At 41.6% G+C, this 24,228-nt stretch overlaps 2 protein-coding genes across 3 annotated transcripts in view; one reads left to right on the top strand and one right to left on the bottom strand.

The window, feature by feature from the left end:
- The window catches only part of slc26a11 (solute carrier family 26 member 11), a 14,347-nt gene extending 11,916 nt beyond the window's left edge, over positions 1 to 2,431 (top strand). For both annotated transcript variants that reach the window (XM_084195378.1, XM_084195379.1), the window contains exons 17-18: positions 161 to 248; positions 747 to 2,431. In XM_084195378.1, coding sequence (XP_084051504.1) covers positions 161 to 248; positions 747 to 805 — 147 coding nt within the window. In that variant the 3' untranslated portion in view covers positions 806 to 2,431. The remainder of the gene's footprint in view (positions 1 to 160; positions 249 to 746) is intronic.
- Positions 2,432 to 13,884: 11,453 nt separating this feature from the next.
- LOC311120801 (uncharacterized protein) lies at positions 13,885 to 24,228 on the bottom strand. The gene is made up of 3 exons (XM_084195380.1): positions 24,097 to 24,228; positions 17,640 to 18,452; positions 13,885 to 15,631 (listed from the first exon to the last, which is right to left on the bottom strand). Exons 2-3 carry the CDS (start codon positions 18,342 to 18,344, stop codon positions 14,372 to 14,374), a joined length of 1,965 nt encoding a protein of 654 aa, XP_084051506.1. The 5' UTR covers positions 18,345 to 18,452; positions 24,097 to 24,228; the 3' UTR covers positions 13,885 to 14,371.

Below are 24,228 nucleotides of genomic sequence, written 5' to 3'. Positions count from 1 at the left end.
CTCTCTCTCTCTCTCTCTCTCTCTCTCTCTTTTTCTCTCTTTCTTTCTTTCTCTCTTTTTTCTCTCTCTCTTTCTCTCTTTCTCCTCTCTCTTTCTCCTCTCTCTCTCTCTCTCTCTCTCTCTCTCTCTCTCTCTCTCTCTCTCTCTCTCTCTCTCTCAGTATTCGGTCTTAGAGGTCCTGTTGGCAGCAGACCTGCCGGGTCTTAGACACACCGCCAGTGTGGAGGCGGCACTAACCATCCTATTGAGTAACACTCAGTGACTGACACTACAACCAGCCAATCACGGACAAGGACAGTGTTGTTGTTTTTTATGCTGCCCTGAACCAATCCCTGCTGAGTGCACCAATTACACTCAAATCAATGGACCCTGACACTGAAATCAGAATGATTGGCATGGAGCTGGACCAATCAGGGTACAGCGGTGGCCAAGAATGTCCGTCCCCCTCAGCCTTTGATTGGCTGTCGAGCAGTTGACAGGCTGTCAATCACATGGCAACAGTCCTTTTTTTAACCAATCATGAGAACCAAACTCTTAAGGCTTTTGAGATTTTGGCAATTAAGCCACTTTTCAGATGAACTCATGGATACCATTTTTATGTCTCTGTATGCAGTTTGAAGTTAGTTGAAGGTAGTTTCTGGAGCCATCGCTAACTAGCGTTAGAACGATGACTGAAAGTTTACAGGAACAGCTAGCACACACACACACACTACCTTTATCCTGGGTCTGTGTGTTAACCCCTTCAGAGCCAACGTACACAGAGGAACTGGAGGAGGGGGAAATCACTTCTCAGGAAGTGATGTAAGGAAAGAAGCCCCGCCCCCTCAGCACTTGACTTCCTGTTGTTTGTGTTCCAAATCAAAATTCCAAATCCCTTCCAAGCCCCTACCTCAGTGTGTCCCAATCCTGCGGACCCTAAGGGGGGCACATTTTTGTTTTTGCCCTAGCACTCACACACCTGATTCAACCAAATGCTTTGATGATTAGTTAAATTAAGCTAAAAACAAAAAATATGCACCCCCTTCGGTCCCCCGGACCAGGATTGAGAAACCCTACCCCCTAGTCACCTGAGTCGAAGTGTGTGGATAGGTGTAAGCAATATGGAGGAAATAGCACTCAGCCTGTCCAAGCGAGATATTACTGCATGTCTAATACCTATCTAATGGTTTTATTTGATTTACATAGGCGTTAGGGCTAGGGGTCTATTGGATATAGTGTAGGACATGTCAAATATTCTTAGACTAGAGAGATACTTAAACAATTGCAACTTTGTTTTTTAAATGTTCTTCTTATACATCTAAAATAATATTATCATATACATGTTATTGATCAATTAGACTTCGATCAATTACAATTCTTGATCCCTTTCTAATGGAACAATTTCACTTTATTGGTTGCCTCTATTGGATGAGAAGTTTACTGTTTCTTTCTCTCTCTCTGTGTGTGTGTGTGTGTGTGTGTGTGTGTGTGTGTGTGTGCATGCATGAGTATTTACCTGTACGATCATGAACATAGGTAGAATATCATAAATCACATTCCAAATAGTTTTTGATATGTGATCAAGTGCCTTGCATATGTCCTGCACTTAATTAAAAAAATTTTTTATTTATTTTTGTATACACTTTTAATCTCTTTAATTCTTACTTTGAAATGTATTTGATAAGGTACAGTACAAAACCTAATTTATGCAGTGAATTAACCAGCGGTGTAAAGTTCTTAAGTAAAGATACTTGAAAGTACTACTTAAGTCCTTTGTTGGGGTATCTGCACTTTTATATTTACATTTTTGACAACTTTTACTCCACTACATTCGTAAAGAAAATAATGTACTTTTTACTCCATACATTTTCCTTGACACCCAAAAGTACTCGTTACATTTTGAATGCTTAACAGGACATGAAAATGGTTCAATTCACGCACTTATCATCCCTACTGCCTCCGATGTGGTGGACTCACTAAACACAAATGCTTCATTTGTAAATGATGTCTCAGTGTTGGAGTGTGCCCTTGACTATCCATAAATAAATAGAAAATGGTGCTGTTTGGATTGCCTAATAGAAGTAATTTGAAATTATATCTATTTTTACTTTTGATACTTAAGTATATTTTTGCAATAAAATTTACTTTTGATACTTAAGTATATTTAAAACCAAATACTTTTAGACTTTTACTCAAGTAGTATTTTACTGGGTGACTTTCACTTTCACTTGAGTCATTTTCTATTAAGGTATCTTTACTTTTACTCAAGTATGACAATTGGGTACTTTTTCCACCACTGGAATTAACCAGAAAACAACCAGATTTTAACAGACAATTTCTGTGTGTCTGTTGCTAACAATGATGTTTTGTTCTGAAAAATTAAGGTGTTTGTTTACTGAAATTATTTACCAAAAAGATAGATGACAGTGAATAAATGACTATGGGGACAATTGGTTTGGTTCTCATTCATTGTAGCTTTTTTGATTTATTATTTTATTTTGTAAATATATATTTTGGGGTTGTCTACACCTGAGTATCCTCCGCTGGAGGAGGCAATCAAGGAAAGGAGCTCTATGAATTGACTAACGAATTGATTGTCCATAACTATAGAAACCTCTGGAATAAGACTCTAGTCTCTTGGGGAAGGATTGATGTGACATAACATATTACACATTAACACAACCAGCGAAATGAACTAAAACATTTATAACAACTGAATACATTGATTAATTAATTGATTGTCCACAACTATAGAAACATCTGGAATATGGCTCCATTTCTTTTGGTGACTAACAGCTTGTTGCAGTTCAACCAAACATTTATCATATAGTATTACAGTGTGATTACATAACATATTACACATGAACACAACCAGGAAATTAGCTACGAAACAGCATGACTGAGGCTGGTCGCTCTGGATAAGAGCATCTGCTAAATGAATAAAATGCTAAATGTAAATATAATTAACAGTATCAGTGTGATCACACATCCATAATCAATGGATGGAGCCCTTCTCAGATTATCGTGTACTTTCCATAACCGCACAGTGCTATAATTACTCTGACTGAACAAACCAGCAGTTTCATGAATGCTCCAAAACCATTTTCTCCCTTCCTTTACCTTTCAGCTCTCTCTCTCTCTTCCATGGCTCTACAGCTTTGATGTCTTTCTCCATCTCTTCTTCCATTCTTTGCTCTTCAACTCTCACTTTTCTCTCAGCCTCTTCTCTCTTCCGTTAGTCTTCAGCTCTGATCTTTCTTTCTGCCTCTTCCATGTAGTAGTATCCCCAGTTCTGGTATGAAACTGTATCAATGTTTTCCAGCAGTCGTTTACCTTGTCCAATGTTGCCTTTGTCTTCATTGCACTTTAAAATGGGAGGATTTGGTGCCTCTAGGGCATTTCAGACGGTTGTTAGGGGACCTTGGTCTTAGCATTGACTCCCTGTCAAAATACTGGTTAAATAAACATTTGTTGAAGAGATGGGATCCACCACCAAAGTTAGCAATGAGCGCCTGAAGGTCTGGACTACTCTACAGAAAGGCCATTATAGGTTTACCCTTCAACTGGTCTGTGTGAACAGCAAGCACTCTGGTGAACTTTGGGGCCCTCGATTCAAAGCTCTCCTGGATCCACTTCACAGAGTCCCTCTCCTCTTCAGTGAACCTCCCCAGCCTGATCACCAGCAGTAGAACATGAGGATGAGAGAGATCCAGGCATTTCACTGCTTTAACTTTCATCTCACTGATGACTCCTGGTGGTTTCGATAGCCTTGTTTATACCTGGTCATAACATGCATCATTTGTCCTGATCTTGTCCACATTCTGATTGTGCCCACATTTTCAGAAATATGTCTACACATGGCATGAAAATGTATCTAGTATCCGTTCACTGTGTCCACATTGTGACCACATTTCCTGGTCCTTCCATGTATGCTAATTATTTGAAAGCTATTCTTTCAACAACAACAAAAATATTCTTTATTTTAAGACACATATTGATGCCATAAGTCAATGGTGCCACCTGTCAATGATTTTAGAAGGTGGGATAAGGATGATTTAAATGGTTTTACTGTCCAGATCCGTCTACACTTGTAAGATATCCAGACCCGATGCGTGCTTGACTACCTCCGGAGGTGGTCAGGAAGATCTGATCACAATCAGACCACAATGCGTCTTTGAATCGTCTACACCAATCAGAATGTGGACAAGATCAGGAAAAAGGATGCATGTTAGAACCAGGTATAAACAGGGTTAATGATAGTGTTGTTGGTCCCATCCAGAACTCTATATTCTGCCTGACACTGTGGTCACAGACACAGGGGAAGCATAAATTGTGAAGGCATTTCTCCCCAGGATGGTGTTTCCTGTTGAACTCTTCCCTGATCCAGGCATACCCAGCAGAACGATCCTCAGCTCACATCTTACTATAGGCCCTGGGATCATACCAAAAATAACAACATTCCAACGATAATTTATCTGCATGAATAACAGTGAGCAAAACATGAATCACATCAAGTGTTATGAAAAAAGGTCATACACACTAGGCCTACCTTAGAGACGCTGATATGCAAGTGCACACAGGACCACAGAGATAAGGCTCTCGACGATAAGGCTCTCGACGATAAGGCCAGTGGCTTTCTGCCCAGAGACAATCTAAATGAGTCCTATAAATTACTACATTCATGAACAAATGGAAAAACTCTGAAAACAAAATGGCAACATTCTGAGGGAACTCCTAGCTGAGTCGCAGTCCGTTTGGTAACAATAGCAGCAAAATAAAGGCTAGATGATCGACCTGTGATGAAGATCCCTGTAGATCCACATTCCCATCATCTGAGCTACTATTGGATACTGAGGACTGTGTGTCTAACTGCTGACTCCTGTCAACAACAAACGGTACAAAGGACAGGGTTAATGTAACATCTTTACTTAATATCTCTACACTTTATGTCATGATTATAACAGTGCGATGAGCTATAATGTAGGCCTTATGTGTAACCATAAACACATGAGAAAACTGCAGCAACTCAAAATGGCTTTATCTCTATTGGTCCCTTGCCAAGACGCCTGCTTGCACAGGTACACTTCATTATCAAAAGTATGTGGACACCTGCTCGTCGAACATGGGTGTCCGATGGGGTTGAGGTCAGGGCTCTGTGCAGGCCAGTCAAGTTCTTCCACAATGATCTAGACACACCATTTCTGTTTTGTCTTGCTGAAACAGGAAATGGCCTTCCCCAAACTGTTGCCACAACGTTGGAAGCACAGAATCATCTAGAATGTCATTGTATGCTGTAGTGTTAAGATTTCCCTTCACTGGAACTAAGGGGCCTAGCCCGAAGCATGAAAAACAGACCGAGATCATTATTCCTCCTCCACCAAACGTTATGCATTGGGGCAGGTAGCGTTCTCCTGGCATCCGCCAAACCCAGAATCATCTGTCAGACTGCCTGATGGGGAAGCGTGATTCATCACTCCAGAGAACACGTTTCCACTCCTCCAGAGTCCAATTGCGGCAAGCTTTACACCACTCCAGACGATGCTTGGCATTGCGCATGGTGATCTTAGGCTTGTGTGCGGCTGCTCGGCCATGGAAACCCATTTCATGAAGCTCCTGATGAACAGTTCTTGTGCTGACGTTGCTTCCAGAGGCAGTTTGGAACTTGGTAGTGAGTGTTGCAACCGAGGACAAACTATTTTTACGAGCTACGCCCTTCAGCACTCGGCGGTCCCGTTCTGTGAGCTTGTGTGGCCTACCACTTCTTCCAATTCACAATAACAGCACTTACATTTGACCGGGGCAGCTCTAGCAGGGAAGAAATTTGACAAACTGACTTGTTGGAAAGGTGGCATCCTATGACAGTGCGACGTTGAATGTCACTGAGCTCTTCAGTAAGGCCATTCTATTGCCAATGTTTGTCTATGGAGATTGCATGGCTGTGTGCTCGATTTGATTGTGGCTGAAAATAGCCAAATCCACTAATTTGAAGGGGTGTCCACATACTTTTGTATATATAGTGTATCTAGGTAATGGAAGATGGAGAGATAGAATGTATTCTTCAGTGGGAAGAACAAGGATCAGCTGCTGACCAGCGGGAAAAACAAGGTATTTTAATCTAACTCATACAGCTTTGGCACCTGTTGCATAGGCTTTATTGAATATACTCTTTAAACAACATGTATTCTTATAATTAATCATAATTGAAGTTGTTGATTATGTTTATTTGTGTTGGTACATCAACAAGCAGATTCTGACATCATGTCCAAGAGAAGAGAGTCCATACATTAACCAATGCTCTCCCTTGCCCTCCATTTGGCAAATCTGACCATAACTCTATCCTTCTGATTCCAGCTTACAAGCAAAAACTCAAAACAGGAAGTAACAGTGATGCGCACAATACGGAAGTGGTCTGATGAAGCGGATGCTAATCTACAGGACTGTTTCACTAGCACAGACTGGAATATGTTCTGGGATTCATCCAATAACATTGAGGAGTTTACCACATCAGTCACCGGCTTCATTAATAAGTGCATCGATGGTTAAGGAAAACTGTGATAAATAAAAAAGTATATCAGTTTCATTTAAGGACCAAAAGATTGACAGCCGTCCCATATAGATTGCAAAATAGTTGGGAAGAGATTTTTGACGTACCGATCCCATGGCATGGTGTTTATGAACTGATACGCAAAACGACACCGGATTCAAAACTTAGAATCTTTCAATTTAAATTATTATATAAAATTCTTGCTACCAATAGAATGTTATTCATATGGGGGATACAATCTTCCCAGTTCTGCAGATTTTGCTGCGAAGAGACAGAATCATTAGATCATTTGTTTTGGTACTGTTAATTGTAGCTTGTTTTTGGACACAGGTCCAGGAATGGCTAAAGGATTGCAATATTCACCTGGAGCTAACCTTGCAGATAGCATTACTGGGTGATCTGAAAAGTCATAGTCAATCGATCAATAATATAATAATACTTTTGGCAAAAATGTTTATTTTCAATTCACAATCTGTAGAAACAATGAGAATAGAAAGGTTCAGAACTTTTGTAAAACATCACAGTACAGTGGAAATATATATGGAAAATAGAAATCCTATATGGATGGTGTTAAGAGATAGATGGGAGGTGTTGAATGGAATTGAAGGATGGGACTAATAACAACTAACAACAAATAATAACAAGATAACTAATAATGTAAGCATACCGTGTCCATAATAAGTATATAGGTTGTAGGTTGGGAGCTTTTGTGAAAGAGTACAGTTAGAAAGATATGGCATATAGAAGCAAACCGAATGGACATCATGAAAATGATCGGAGAGGTTGAGAGTAGAAGAAGTTCAGGAGAAAAAAAATATATATATATATAATTATTGTAAAATTGACTGTGTCCATAAAATGTAGATAGTAAGTATAAGCTGGAAGTAGAGGCCTAAGCATTGTTGTTCACTAGTTTATTCCAAGTAAGGAAAGGGTGGCGGGGTTGGAAAGTAATAAAGGGGAATATATATATTTTTTAAGGATATGTACACTGGGGAGAACAAGTATTTGATACACTGCCGATTTTGCAGGTTTTCCTACTTACAAAGCATGTAGAGGTCTGTAATTTTTATCATAGGTACACTTCAACTGTGAGAGACGGAATCCAGAAAATCACATTGTATGATTTTAAAGTAATTAATTTGCATTTTATTGCATGACAGACAGTGGGGGGAAAAATATTTAGTCAGCCACCAATTGTGCAAGTTCTCCCACTTAAAAAGATGAGAGAGGCCTGTAATTTTCATCATAGGTACACGTCAACTATGACAGACAAATTGAGAGAAAAAAATCCAGAAAATCACATTGTAGGATTTTTAATGAATTTATTTGCAAATTATGGTGGAAAATAAGTATTTGGTCACCTACAAACAAGCAAGATTTCTGTCTCTCACAGACCTGTAACTTCTTCTTTAAGAGGCTCCTCTGTCCTCCACTCGTTACCTGTATTAATGGCACCTGTTTGAACTTGCTATCAGTATAAAAGACACCTGTCCACAACCTCAAACAGTCACACTCCAAACTCCACTATGGCCAAAACCAAAGAGCTGTCAAAGGACACCAGAAACAAAATTGTAGACCTGCACCAGGCTGGGAAGCCTGAATCTGCAATACGTAAGCAGCTTGGTTTGAAGAAATCAACTATGGGAGCAATTATTAGGAAATGGAAGACATACAAGACCACTGATAATCTCCCTCGATCTGGGGCTCCACGAAGATCTCACCCCGTGGGGTCAAAATGATCACAAGAACGGTGAGCAAAAATCCCAGAACCACACGGGGGGACCTAGTGAATGACCTGCAGAGAGCTGGGACCAAAGTAACAAAGCCTACCATCAGTAACACACTACGCCGCCAGGGACTCAAATCCTGCAGTGCCAGACGTGTCCCCCTGCTTAAGCCAGTACATGTCCAGGCCCGTCTGAAGTTTGCTAGAGTGCATTTGGATGATCCAGAAGAGGATTGGGAGAATGTCAGATGAAACCAAAATAGAACTTTTTGGTAAAAACTCAACTCGTCGTGTTTGGAGGACAAAGAATGCTGAGTTGCATCCAAAGAACACCATACCTACTGTGAAGCATGGGGGTGGAAACATCATGCTTTGGGGCTGTTTTTCTGCAAAGGGACCAGAACGACTGATCCGTGTAAAGGAAAGAATGAATGGGGCCATGTATTGTGAGATTGAGTGAAAACCTCCTTCCATCAGCAAGGGCATTGAAGATGAAACGTGGCTGGGTCTTTCAGCATGACATTGATCCCAAACACACCGCCCGGGCAACGAAGGAGTGGCTTCGTAAGAAGCATTTCAAGGTCCTGGAGTGGCCTAGCCAGTCTCCATATCTCAACCCCATAGAAAATATTTGGAGGGAGTTGAAAGTCCATGTTGCCCAGCGACAGCCCCAAAACATCACTGCTCTAGAGGAGATCTGCATGGAGGAATGAGCCAAAATACCAGCAACAGTGTGTGAAAAACTTGTGAAGACTTACAGAAAACGTTTGACCTATGTCATTGCCAACAAAGGGTATATAACAAAGTATTGAGAAACTTTTGTTATTGACCAAATACTTATTTTCCACCATAATTTGCAAATAAATTCATTAAAAATCCTACAATGTGATTTTCTGGAAAACATTCTCTCATTTTGTCTGTCAACGTGTACCTGTGATGAAAATTACAGGCCTCTCTCATCTTTTTAAGTGGGAGAACTTGCACAATTGGTGGCTGACTAAATACTTTTTTCCCCCACTGTAAGTATTTGATCACCTACCAACCAGTAAGAATTCCGGCTCTCACAGACCTGTTAGTTTTTCTTTAAGAAGCCCTCCTGTTCTCCACTCATTACCTGTATTAATTGCACCTGTTTGAACTCGTTACCTGTATAAAAGACACCTGTCCACACCAGTGGCGGCTCCTGAAAAAATTCTCAGGAGGGGCAATTTTTCTGATGATTTAGGTGACCTACACACATTTTTAAAAAGATATGTCCAGCAACAACATGAAGACAGGGGCAGCATATAAGTCAATACCAGAAGCATTTATTGACTGATCTCAAAAGTGTTGGCTTACAAAAGCAAAATAAGTTATCACAGTAAAAATAATCAAGGGTGTTCTTTCACATTCCTCAACACTGCATAAACAATATGTATGGCTTTGTAAAAATGAACAACCATATTCTGGCCAATTGTATAGATTTGTAAATATGAACAACCATATTCTGGCCAATTGTATAGATTTGTAAAAATGAACATGAACAGATTTTTTATTTTTTTGAATGGCAGTACCTTTCAAACATGTCTGCTTGCAGTAAGGTAGCACTCACAAGGTGGCCAGAGAAAGAGAACCTTTCTTTGGTGTGATCCAGGATGGTGTTGCAGACCTCTTCAGACAGCCTCTGCTTCTCCTCTTCTCTCAAAGCTGTTCTGGGTCTTTTGGCTCCTGTTGCTTCTTGCAGCTGCTGTTGAGAGGAGTCCCTGAAGGCAAACAGACCAATGTGTTTGTTGGCTTTGTACAGTATTGTTGTCTATGTGATGCACAGGTATATGCAATGTATCCATGTATAGTACAAATACTTCAGTTCCACTTAAAATGGGCAGGGATGCATAAAGTCTTTAGTGTTTAAGTTAGCCTTTGTGTCTCACATAGCCTGGATGTTCAGCACAGTATACAGTGGTGCTCATAAGCTTATGATCCCATGCTAAAGTTGACTAAAAAGAGGAATAAAAAAGAAAATAAAATTGGTGTCCTTAAAGGTTGGATTTTCCAACTTTTTTAATTAAGTCATTAAGATCAATTTCCAAAAGATGATTTTTTTATTTTTTTATTCCTCTTTTTAGTCAGCTTTAGAATGTGTTCATACACTTATGAGCACCACTGTACAGTACACATAGTATATAAAATAAGATAGATTACACCACTGGCCATATATAATGACAATAATGTAATTTCAAACACAAATGCAGTCTCCTTTCATGCATACATTTTCAAATAAAGCTCTGCTTTGAGAAAGATCGAATGATATTGTTTAATCTTTATCTTACCTTATGGCCTGCACACTGCTTGCGAAGCTGTCGAGGGCACGTTTGATAAAGACAGCATCGATGTCCTTATTCTGTAGCTTCTGGTACGGTGGGCTGGTCAAATGAACCCAATGAACCCGTCCGGATGGCTTCAAAACATTCTATGAGGTCGTCTCGATTCTCGTAGACAGTGTTCACGACTCTGCTGTTGCTAACCTCATCGTTGTGGCGGCGGACAGCTAGCCTGTATCCCTCATCCAGTTGAGTGGCAATATTCACTCTCACCAAAGCAGACAATCTCAAACAGCTATCAATGTGGGTCTTTGACAGCTCATTTTTCTTAATCTTTTCTGAAAGATGGTGCATGTCGGTTACACCAGTCGCTGTCCAAGCGTTGCTGTCTGCCGTTCATGGTTACGTTACGTTACGTATGACGAAAGCGCGTAAGTGCAAGCCCTCAGACACCCATAGAGAATGTATTGAAAGCTCAGAAATTTGAAAAAAAAATATTTTACATTAGAGGCTATGAGAGACTTCTGGGCGATTTTCAACCTGACTGAAATCGCCCCAAAACGGGCGGGGACATTTGAAGCACGACTTTAGCCTGATTGGACATTTAGTGGCTGGCAGATCAGACGTGAACACTGAACTACTGTTGCCGTGATATAATTGATTAGAAAAAAAATCCCTTCCTTTTCCCATTTGGCAGTGCGTCGCCCATATCGCCCTATTGAACACACCGCCCATGGTCCACACACTCAATCAAACAGACTCCAACATCTCCACAATGGCCAAGACCAGAGAGCTGTGTAAGGACATCAGGGATAAAATTGTAGACCTGCACAAGGCTGGGATGGGCTACAGGACAATAGGCAAGCAGCTTGGTGAGAAGGCAACAACCGCAATTATTAGAAAATGGAAGAAGTTCAAGATGACGGTCAATCACCCTCGGTCTGGGGCTCCATGCAAGATCTCACCTCGTGGGGCATCAATGATCATGAGGTGAGATCTTGCATGGAGCCCAGGGCGAGGGAGATTGACAGTTCTTTTGTGTTTCTTCCATTTGCGAATAATCGCACCAACTGTTGTCACCTTCTCACCAAGTTGCTTGGTGATGGTCTTGTAGCCCATTCCAGCCTTGTGTAGGTCTACAATCTTGTTCCTGACATCCTTGGAGAGCTCTTTGGTCTTGGCCATGGTGGAGAGTTTGGAATCTGATTGATTGATTGCTTCTGTGGACAGGTGTCTTTTATACAGGTAACAAGCTGAGATTAGGAGCACTCCCTTTAAGAGTGTGCTCCTAATCTCAGCTCGTTACCTGTATAAAAGACACCTGGGAGCCAGAAATCTTTCTGATTGAGAGGGGGTCAAATACTTATTTCCCTCATTAAAATGCAAATCAATTCATAACATTTTTGACATGCGTTTTTCTGGATTTTTGTTGTTGTTATTCTGTCTCTCACTGTTCAAATAAACCTACCATTAAAATGATAGACTGATCATTTCTTTGTCAGTGGGCAAATGTACAAAATCAGCAGGGGATGAAATACTTTTTTCCCTCACTGTATATATATATATAAAACATGGGGGATTGGAAGTGATGCAGACAATTACATTGATGGAACTTACAATCTATCTGCAATATTAAGCTGATCTAAGTGCATCGATGACCTTGGCCCCACAGTGACCCTACAGGTATGTACATATTTCAACCAGAAGCCCTGGATTACAGGCAACATCCACACTGAGCTAAAGGCCAGAGCTGCCGCTTTCAAGGAGCGGGACATTAACCTGGATGCTTATATGAACATTTGCTATGCCCTCTGACAAACCATCAAACAGACAAAGCGTCAATACAGGATTAAGATCGAATCCAGCTTCACCGGCTCTGACGCTCGTCGGATGTGGCAGGGCTTGCAAACTATCACGGATTATAAAGAGAAACCCAGTGGCGAACCGACCAGACGAGCTAAATGCCTTCTATGCTCACTTCAAGGCAAGCAACACTGAACCAGGGGTGAGAGCAACAGCTGTTCCGGACGACTGTGTGATCATGCTCTCCGTAGCCGATGTGAGTAAGAACTTTAAACAGGTTAACATTCACAAGGCTGTAAGGCCAGACAGATTACAAGGACACGTACTCAGAACATGCACTGACCAGCTGGCAAGTGTTTTAACTTACATTTTCAACCTCACTCGCCAACTAACTAGATAAGATAAGCAATGGAGAGTTGAAGATAAAGAAAAGGGAGGGTCAGAACAGTCATGTTTGGGAAAGATCTGGTGAAGTGGTAAAAGAGGAGGGAAGCAGTGTTATGTGTGATAATTGTGAGCCTCTATACAAATTCGACAGTCACAAGACCGGGACTTCAAATAGGCCTATGGCGCGTCAAGGTAACTGTAGCCTACTGTTCAGATGGGTTAAATTGATAATTTTTGCACAAACATTTTTTTTTTACTCATCACACACGCTGCTGCTACTGTTTACTATCTGGCAGGGATATAAACAAATTTGTGCACAAAATATGAGCGAAATAAGCTTTTTGTGCGTTTGAAACATTTCTGGGATCTTTTATTTAATCTCATGAAACATGGGACCAACACTTTATATGTTGCGTTTATATTTTATATTTTTTGTTCAGTGTAGTTATCAGTCCAGGAAAGTAGGCCTAAAATAGATTAGAGTTTATTTCGTTCTTTCTCTGACCCCCAAGGATGTATTGCGAACTCAGTCCGTCGGTCTTGAATGAGCAACAGTGCACTCTGCAGGGTCCTCTCGGGAGACTCTTCTGTCTGTGTAGGAAAAGGCTTCCTCGATCAGTGTTTTGTTACCGAGGAGATTGGATCATTCGTCCAACGAGCGTGGCCCCGCCTTGCAGAACTTGATCTCATTTCTGTTCAGTAAGCCCTCTAATTCATAGGGAGACTCACAGAAGGCGGCCTCTTATGTTAACAGCATGTTCCTACTGCACAGAAAACGGTTCCTAGGATAAACTACGTAGCCTGTAGAGCGCAAACATGACCATGGTTCCTTTACATCCCTTTCTGTTACAGCAAATACACATACCTCCTTTTAATGACAGGAAAATTAGAGGAAATGTATTCAAGTTATGTCAACATGTCATGAGTCCTTAAGTTTAATACATTGATAAGTGTGTTTAATATGTTCTGGCTCTATTGGCAACCTTTTATCTTTGTTACAGAGAGTAGGAAGAAAAAGTCCCTGACTTTTCGTTCTTTCTTGGAACACAGCTCTGGCGCCAAAGTCTCTGATAAACCCGTGGGCTTTCTCGTCACAACACAACAATATAAAGTGGAAGTGTTTCAGATAAGGGACAAGTCGATGCTCTTTCAGGAACATTTATTAAAATGAATATTGGAGGGTGGGGAATGGACAAATACAGAGACACTTCAGAGGAACAATGAATGCTTGGTAGCGTTTACAAAACAGAGCGTTGTGTTTGAAACGTCATTCCTGTATAGTGCACTACCTGTTCTGCAAAGAGAGGAAGGGAAACAGTGTAACACAGGAAGGAGGAAACACTACTTTTGATCAGGTTTCGGTCAAAAGTAGCGCACTATAAAGGGAATAGGGCGCCATTTGGAACGCATGTAGGTGTCTGTATAAACAAAGTCTAGTTCCCCCGAGTCAAAACACCAGAGAATCCTCTCACCTGACTTCTCTCACCTACATTGCTGCTTACACCTGTGCTGCTTTAAGGATCCACTCTCCAGTTCCTACACTCAGAACATCGGGACTGTGTCCCAAATGGCACCCTATTCCCTACATAGTGCACTACTTTTGACCAGAGCCCTATGGTCCCTAGTGCACTATATAGAGAATAGGGCGCCATTTGGGACGCACACCAGAGGTTCCTCTAACCTGGTTTGCTGCTCACACCTGTGCCTCTTCAGGGACCCACGTTGACTGTAGCTCCTACAGCACTCCATGCATTTGTACGGCTTCTCCCCTGTGTGGACAACCATGTGCACTTTACGGGACGCCGAAGTGATGAAGCACTTGTCACACTCGGAGCATTTGTATGGTTTCTCCCCTGTGTGTCTCCTCATGTGCTGCGCTAGACACCCACTCGTACTGTAACTCCTACAGCACTCCGTGCATTTGTATGGCTTCTCGCCTTTGTGGACAACCGTGTGTGCATTACGGGACGCCGAAGTGACAAAGCACTTGTCACAATCAGAGCATTTGTACGATTTCTCCCCTGTGTGTTTCCTTCTAACGTGGTCTTTCAGCTGGCACCCCTGTTTGAACTGCTTCCCACAGTCCTGGCAAGAGAACGGTGTCTCCCCGGTGTGTTGTCGCCGGTGGATCATAAGGGTGTGTGGCCGGGCAAAGGTCATGGGACACTCTTGGCAGGACATCGGGCGCTCGCCGGTGTGGCTCAGCCGGTGATACTTCAGACTAATGTAACGGGCGAAACTCTGGCCGCACTCCGGGCACACGTACGGTTTATACCCGCTGTGGGCTGTCATGTGGCTCTTCAGGTGGTCGGAGATCTTGAAGCTTTGGCCGCACTGGGGGCAGACGTAGGGCCGTGTGTCGCTGTGGAACCGCATGTGCCGGGTCAGGTTAGATTTGAACGTGAAGGTCCTTCCGCATTGGAGGCAGGTGAAGGGGCGTTCCGCCTCATGTTTTGGTCGGTGCTCGTCTAGACTGCCTTTCCGGGAGAATGTTTTATGGCACACCTCACAGGAGTACAGCCGGTACTGGGTGTGGCTCCGGGAATGTAACTTAAACTGCAGTTTGGAGAAGAACTTCTGGCCGCAGTCCGGACATGGGAACCTGGGGACCTTCTGGTTACGAGGCCAACATTCCAGGTCAGACCGCAATGCAGCTGGATTGAATGACTGAACGGTAGCCGACCGCAGCCGCCTCCTTCCATCCTGGTGGTACAGGGGGGCATCCTTCGTCTTGATACCCAGGTGATGTGCATCTGTCCTGGGGTCGCTCTCTGTAGGAGGTCCCCTGGTGTTACCCATCTCTGGGTCGTAGCTCTCTGGCTTCAAAGCGTTCAACCAGTGTTCATCACTTCTTGTACCGATAGGCAGATCGTCCATCTCTTGTTTCACCTGGTTTAGAATAGAATAGTTTTATTTTCACAGAGGAAACTTAAGCGGCGGTAAGATACATCAAGATATCTAGTAAACATATACAGTATTCAGACCCCTTGACTTTTTCCACATTTTGTTACAGCCTTATTCTAAAATGGATCAAATTGATTTGTTCCTCATCAATCTACACACAATACCCCATAATGACAAAGCAAAATGTATTAGACATAAGTATTCAGATCCTTTACTCACCTTTGGCAGCTATTACAGCCTCGCGTTTTCTTGGGTATGACGCTACAAGCTTGGCACACCTGTATTTGGGGAGTCTCCCATTCTTCTCTGCAGATGCTCTCAAGCTCTGTCAGGTTGGATAGGGAGCGTTGCTGCACAGCTATTTTCAGGTCTCTCCAGAGATGTTCGATTGGGTTCATGTCCGGGCTCTGGCTGGGCCACTCAAGGACATTCAGTGACTTGTCCCGAAGCCACTCCTAAGTTGTCTTGGCTGTGTGCTTAGGGTCGTTGTCCTGTTAGAAGGTGAACCTTCACCCCAGTCTGAGGTCCTGAGCACTCTGGAGCAGGTTTTCATCAAGGATCGCTCTGTACTTTGCTCCGTTCATCTCTCCCTTGGTGGTCTTGGTGGTTCCAAACTTCTTCCATTTAAGAATGATGGAGGCCACTGTGTTCTTGGGGACCTTCAATGCTGCAGAAATGTTTTGGTACCCTTCCCCAGATCTGTGCCTCGACACAATCCTGTCTCGGAGCTCTAAGGACAATTCCTTCGACCTCATGGCTTGGTTTTTGCTCTGACATGCATTGTCAACTGTGGGACATTGTCAAAGGTGTGTGCCTTTCCAAATCATCATGTCCAATCAATTGAATTTACCACAGGTGGACTCCAATCAAGTTGTAGAAACATCTCAAGGATGATCAATGGAAACAGAATGGACCTAAACTCAATTTTGAGTCTCATAGGAAAGGGTCTGAATACTTAAATAAGGCATTTGTTTTTTCTTTTTAATAACGTGAATACTTTCCGAATGCACTGTAGCTGCAACATTCACACAGACAGATTATACAGTGCATTCGGAAAGGACATGACAGCTCCCCATTCAACCTGACAGAGCTTGAGAGGATCTGCAGAGAAGAATGGGAGAAACTCCCCAAATACAGGTGTGCCAAGCTTGTAGCGTCATACCCAAGAAGACTTGAGGCTGTAATTGCTGCAAAAGGTGCTTCAACAAAATACTGAGCAAAGGGTCTGAATACTTATGTAAATACGTTTTCTGTTTTTCTTTTAGCAAAAATGTATAAAAACCTGTTTTTGCTTTGTCATTATGGGGTATTGTGTGTAGATTGATGAGGGGGGAAAAACAATTTAATCAATTTTAGAATAAGACTGTCACCTAACAAAATGTGGAAAAAGTCAAGGGGTCTGAATACTTTCTGAATGCACTGTATAGTAAACATATAACATTTACACAGACATATCTAGTAAACATATAGCTGCAACATTTACACAGACAGATATCTAGTAAACATATAGCTGCAACATTTACACAGACAGATATCTAGTAAACATATAGCTGCAACATTTACACAGACAGATATCTAGTAAACATATAGCTGCAACATTTACACAGACAGATATCTAGTAAACATATAGCTGCAACATTTACACAGACAGATATCTAGTAAACATATAGCTGCAACATTTACACAGACAGATATCTAGTAAACATATAGCTGCAACATTTACACAGACAGATATCTAGTAAACATATAGCTGCAACATTTACACAGACAGATATCTAGTAAACATATAGCTGCAACATTTACACAGACAGATATCTAGTAAACATATAGCTGCAACATTTACACAGACAGATATCTAGTAAACATATAGCTGCAACATTTACACAGACAGATATCTAGTAAATATATAGCTGCAACATTTACACAGACAGATACAAATGCTATAAAAGATCTCAATTACATTTTCATTTAAAAGCCACAAGTTTAAACCTACCTCTTGTTTTACTGCGTCAGGCCTCAAGTTGGTGCGGGAGAGTTCAAGAGTTATCTTGGGTTTATTTTTGCTTCCCTTTGGGCAACGCTGACATCTAGGCAATGGTGATACCTGGCTAGAAACGCTTTTGTTGTCAACAGAGTTGTTTCCTTTTCTTGTGGATTTTTTCTTTCCTCTGCTGGTGGTGGGGGTGTTTTTCTTCTTCGTTGGTTTTCTGCCTGGTTTGTTGTTCTTCTTCTTTGGGTTGTTCTGGTTAAGTCTCAGAGCAGCGAGAGACAGTTGATCCTTTGTCAGTCTGTGGAGTCTCAAGATGGGTAAAGAAACAGCAGTGGACAATTTGAGTTGATTCAGGTTAAAGTTATGTAGTGAATCTCCTTCCTCCACTTTGAGTTGATTCAGTTGATTCAAGTTAATGCTATGCAGAGAATCTCCTTCCTCAAATTTGAGTTGATTCAGGTTAACGCTATGCAAATAATCTTCTTCCTCCATCTTGAGTTGATTCAGGTTAACGGTATGCAGAGAATCTCCTTCCTCCATTTTGAGTCGATTCAGTTGATTCAGGTTAACGGTATGCAGAGAATCTCCTTCCTCCATTTTGAGTTGATTCAGGTTAACGCTATGCAGAGAATCTCCTTCCTCCATATTGAGTTGATGTTGTTTTAACCTGGGCAGGGAAACTTGTTCTGTTAAACTAACGGCCTCCATATCAGTAAATGTTTCAAACTTTCAGTGTCCTGTAGCTCTAGACTGGTACCATGTGGGTGGCTGTGGTGGCTTGTCTTCTCCTTATAAAGAGACAGAGCTGGTCATCTTCTGGAAGAAATAATGGAGAGAAAATGTAAGTAAAATTAAAGAAGAATATCAACTAGACAAAATCAAATTGACAAAATTAGATTAAGGGAATCCACTGCTTGTTCACCCCGCTATCATCCAGAAGGCGAGGTCAGTACAGGTACATCAAAGCTGTGACCGAGATATTGAAAAACAGCTTCTATCTCATGGCCATCAGACTGTTGAATAGCCATCTCTAGCCGGCCTCCACCCAGTACCCTGCCCTTAACTTAGTCACTGACACTAGCTGGCTACCACCCGGTTACTCATCCCTGCACCTTAGAGGCTGCTGCCCTATGTACATAGACATGGAACACTGGTCACTTTAATCATGTTTACATACCGTTCAAATATAAAAATATATTTTGATTTGTTTTACACTTTTTTGGTTACTACATGATTCCATATGTGTTATTTCATAGTTTTAATGTCTTCACTATTATTCTACAATGTAGAAAATAGTCAAAATAAAGAAAAACCCTGGCATGAGTAGGTGTGTCCAAACTTTTGACTGGTACTGTATGTATGTATGTATGTATGTATGTATGTATGTATGTATGTATGTATGTATAGCTAGTTTGTCAGTGACGTTTGTATTTAGCGTCGTTCTGCCAAGGAGCAGTGACTGAGTTCTATAGAGCAGCGACCACTTTTTGATCATGGCCGTAATGACATTCGATTCACTCTAATCTGAGTAAATCGTCTGTAACGTTTGAACTATATTTGGTAGAGACATAGGATTTTGACTATAGTTTTTCTGATGGAATTCTCTATTGAATGAACATTTTGTCATAAATTCAATGAAATAATGGTTGAACACTACAGTATCCTTAGCTCCCACCTGCCGAACACTTGCCTTCACCGTCGTTAACAGAACTAAGGGATAAATTGCCCAACAAGTGGGGGTGAATTGACACTGGCTAGCTAGCTACTGTTGTCACCCCCTCCTCTTCTTCTTCTTTATCGGTGGTTGGCATGTAACGTTATGGTGCATTACCGCCATCTACTGTACTGCTCCAGCGCCCCTGCCTCCCTCCCGTGTACCAGAAAATGTATGTTTTTTGGGAGAGAGGGGCACCTGTTTATTATAACGTTGGAGGAAATACGTTCCTAGCGTATGAGGAATATGTTTGCTTGCCAAATGCTAGCCAGCTAGCTAATATTTAGAATAAACATGTTGACTACAGTTATGGTAACCCGTTTGCAATCCCTTTAGCTTTGCTTGCTAGCTTGCAACATGTTGTTGTTGTGTAATTATCATATTTTGCCTAGTCCACTGTTTGCAGAATGCATACTGGCATTTGAATACAACTCGGGAAAAGGGAATCCAGACAAAATGTGGACATGGGGGACACATTTAAATCTAAGTATAGACACATGCAGTGGCGTGTACTCATGGATCATTTATATTTCGTCTCTTTGTGTTTTCATAATTTTCCTTCAATTTGCAAGACGCTGAATGTATCTCACCCGAGAAAGCGAAACAGCGCCCCTCTGTCTCTGTATGTGTAGGCCATCTATCTGATGCTGTCTGGTCATAAAGAGTATGACATTGTTGCCACCCATCGCATTGAATGCAAGGGAAGCCAGCGAACATTTGGCTTCCCGTGATTTAAAAAAGTAGAAAATAGTAGCCAATCAGCATTGAGCTAAACTGAGTGAGCACAACTGGTACACCAAAAAAAAAAAAAAAACATGTGTAAAGGGAAGACAGTTTGGATTTGGCTTCACTCCTACCACATCGCATCAAGAGAAATACATCATTGACAGAAACAACATGAATTGTTGCATCTCGTTGTGTTGTTGTCCTCCGGTAGCTAGCTAGCTAGCTAGATAACATTTTCTCTTTCCTAAATTAGCCATGGACGGAGATTTGGACTTGAGGTTTTACTTAATTCTCCATACTGGCCAATGATTACAATTCAACCATAAATTCATACATTGTGTCCCTGGACAGAGGATGGAAGTTCAATATGTAGCTAGATGTAGAAAGCTAATGTTAACTAGCTAACATTGCCCATGAAAGGAAGTTAGGCTAACGAACAAGCATTTTAGCCAGGTAGCATAGGACAACAAAAAATAAAAGCATGTACTGTTCGACAGTCATAGACCGCTTCTCAACATGAAAAAGAAGATATGGTATTGGTGTTCTCTACAGGTAGGGAGAGTCAACATGTGTTTTCTACTTGCATGAATGCACGCACGCACGCACACACACACACACACACACACACACACACACACAAAGCAGAACAATGGACTGCCACATCATATTTAGCTTACGTTGATCGGACTAAATTGTTTTTCATATATTTTATTGTCACTGTATTAGACTAAGCAGAGGTGATTTGATGATGTTTTCTTTGCGACTCTCCGTAGTTCTAAACCAGTAGCTTGTTAGTCGTCCGAAAATGTCAGAACCATTAATTTGCTTTACCGTGCTGTAGGTCATGGAACTGTCTGTTACATGTAATATGCTTTGTGGACTTGGTCTCTGGTTTTGTGATTAAACAACGGTGTGGTTGAATTTATTCTGCCATTGTCTTCTTATTGTCTTGGCCTTAGGCCTATATATCACAGTCGCAAGGCATATGAACTAATAGGTTATAGAGCAAACAACGCAATTATCACAGCACATAGGTTGTAACATGGCTTTTTTTTTTTATGGCTTGGCTTCCCAAGTGATTTTACATTTACATTTTAGTCATTTAGCAGACGCTCTTATCCAGAGCGACTTACAGTTAGTGAGTGCATACATTTTTTCATGCTGGCCCCCCGTGGGAAACGAACCCACAACCCTGGCGTTGCAAGCGCCATGCTCTACCAACTGAGCTACGCACTGCTACTCGACACGATGTGCTCGGAATAGTCCATCATAATACCCATAAAAACAGGGAAATGGTTCCAACGGTTTTTCCGCCATTCATTTCTCACATTCAAATTAACGTAGGCCTCCTATAGCTCAGTTAGTAGAGCATGGCGCTTGCAACGCCAGGGTTGTGGGTTCGATTCCCATGGAGGGCCAGTATGAAAAATGTATGCACTCACTAACTGTAAGTCGCTCTGGATAAGAGTGTCTGCTAAATGACTAAAATGTAAATGTAAAATGTGTGTTTGGTGTAGGCTTTCCTTGGCGTGACGTTTTAATAGCCTTGTAATTCTCTCTTGGACAAGGTGAGTTTTATCAATATATTCACCTCGATTTACTCAATAAAATGTGCTATGCTAACTATTGCTAAAAGTTATTTTGTCCTAGAGAAAGTTATCAAAATGTCACGCCAGGGTAAGCCTACACCAAACACAGACCTTATATGAAGTAGTTCTAAAATTAATGGTGAAAAAACGATTGGAACCATTTCTGGGTTTTATGACTCATATCACAGATAGAACAATGAGACAGATATTTCACTGGATGTATAAATGTGAAGCATCTGCTTGGCGTTTCCACTCACTACCAAATATGGTAGTGAGAGGAAGCCCAGTGGCCGGCAGTGGGAGAAGATGGATTTTGGCAGACATTTGCGCAAATTTTCTCATCGATGAAACAGTTGATCTCAAAACAGTTTTCTGTTCCCAAAACTAGAATCTGTTATGAACAGAATGGTCTACATTTTGTAGACTTTCCCCTTTGCCAAAGTTTTTTTTTAAATGGCATTGTTTAAGAGTGCAAAGGCAAAGTTATTGCACAGGCGCACTTCACAGAATAGGCATTCCCTAACGGTAATATGCACGCAAACCGCACGCCCACACAACGCCATACACCTGGTCTGCGGTCGAGGCCGGTTGGATGTACTGCCAAATTCTCTAAAACAACGTTGGAGGTGGCTTATGGTAGAGAAATGAACATTCACTTCTCTGGCAACAGCTGTGGTGGACATTCCTGCAGTCAGCATGTCAATTGTACACTCCCTCAAAACTTGAGACATCTGTGGTGTTGTGTGACAAAAGTGAACGTTTTAGAGTGGCCTTTTATTGTCCCCAGCACAAGGTGTACTTGTGTAATGATCATGCTGTTTAATCAGCTTGTTGATATCTTGGCAAAGAAGAAATGATCACTAACAGGGATGTAAACAATATTTCAGCTCATGAAACATGGGACCAACACTTTACATGTTGCGTTTGTATTTTTGTTCAGTGTAGATCAGAACTGTCCGAGTCGATATTCAAGTAATAAGGAATTACCCTCGACCACGCCCACAAATTGGGGAAAACAAACATTCACCACCATTGTGTGGTCCTCTGTAGCTCAGCTGGTAGAGCACGGCGCTTGTAACGCAAAGGTAGTGGGTTCAATCCCCGGGACCACCCATACACAAAAATGTATGCACGCATGACTGTAAGTCGCTTTGGATAAAAGCGTCTGCTAAATGGCATATTATTATTATTTATTATTATTGTAAAACAGCCATCTTCGTCGTCGATTTTTTTGTTATGTTCAATGTACATGTAACCAGGTCAAAAATCCCGACCTACGGATCTTAAATAGGGAAATAAAGCCTGTGTAGCTTCTGACTATTCGCCATGGGAGAGTGGGAAATGTGGGGACCCGGTGTCCAAGTACAGTAGGCTACACGTAGCTATGTGTGTGGAAAACATTTGATCACAGGTAATACATTTAACTTGTTTAGTGTTAGAAATAGCGTTAGTTCAAATCTGGTATTGGAATAAGAGAAAACATGATCAAGAGGTATTCAATTCAAGCTAAATGTATTATATGCAAATGTATATATGATAAGTATGAAAGTTCGTATACGGGCTCCCTGTAAAACCACGCAGGGCCGTCAGAGAACTAAGTTCCTTAGTACAGGCTCTTCTTTAAACACCCTGACAGTGATAGTTCCCGCTCCTTGCTGGGCCTATCAGGGTAGAGACTGAGTGTGGTTTAGACATACTCAGCCTATCGTTTGCGCACAGGCTGGTCCCAGCCCCTTGGCGCTTCACTGTTGCCAGGCATAAGTTGTTTTGCAACTTGTCCAGAGAGTCAGCACTTTTACAGTACACATGTCCTTGAGCGTTCTAACAAAGAGGCAGTGTTTGTGTCTGTGTGAGACACAAGTCTTATCTCCCCCTACTCCCTAACAGCTCCTCACATGAATCACAGCTTGTTAGGTTAAACAATTTATATCAGTACAAACCTTTTATGTTTAATCATTAATGATTTCTTATTAAGCTAACAGCACATCTAAAATATAAGAGAATAATTTCCCTCATTAGTATAGTCCATTTGTAACTCCTCTCACTACTTGTAGCTGTGCTGTATAGTCAATGTGTTTGTGTTGTTGGTCTTGGCTTGGTTATGTTCCGGTCGGAAGCTAGCTACAATAGCTAGCTACTAACGTTATTAGGTGAAAAGGGCACGAGGGAAGCCCTAAAATATTACGTTTTTCTAAGTAGTGAGAACGCTCTGGAGCAGACACTGTTGAAAAGTAATCTTTAGACATGTACTTAATTGACTAAAACTAGCAGACAACAAGACAATTGCGTTTGATAAGGTTCAAGTTTTGCTGTGAGCCAATCGGGTAACGACAGGTTGTTTCCCCCTTGGCGTTAAATCTAATACCGACTGGGACTATGATCAGAATACAAAAACTGCATTAACTGTCAAGTCTAGAAACGGCCAGCCTACCTGCAGAGAAGTAGGCAACAATCTTCAGTCGGCATGAGTGATCCGAGTCGGTCCGATAAACTTACTGAGAAGCCAGGACATTTATCTCTGGGAAATAATTGCGATCCCGGTTTGTAATAAACACTGTTAGGC

The sequence above is a fragment of the Coregonus lavaretus genome (assembly GCF_964263955.1).
Source record: "Coregonus lavaretus genome assembly, contig: HAP1_SCAFFOLD_666, whole genome shotgun sequence".
NCBI classification, from domain to species: domain Eukaryota; kingdom Metazoa; phylum Chordata; class Actinopteri; order Salmoniformes; family Salmonidae; genus Coregonus; species Coregonus lavaretus.
This window is presented reverse-complemented; position numbering and strand designations above follow the sequence as displayed.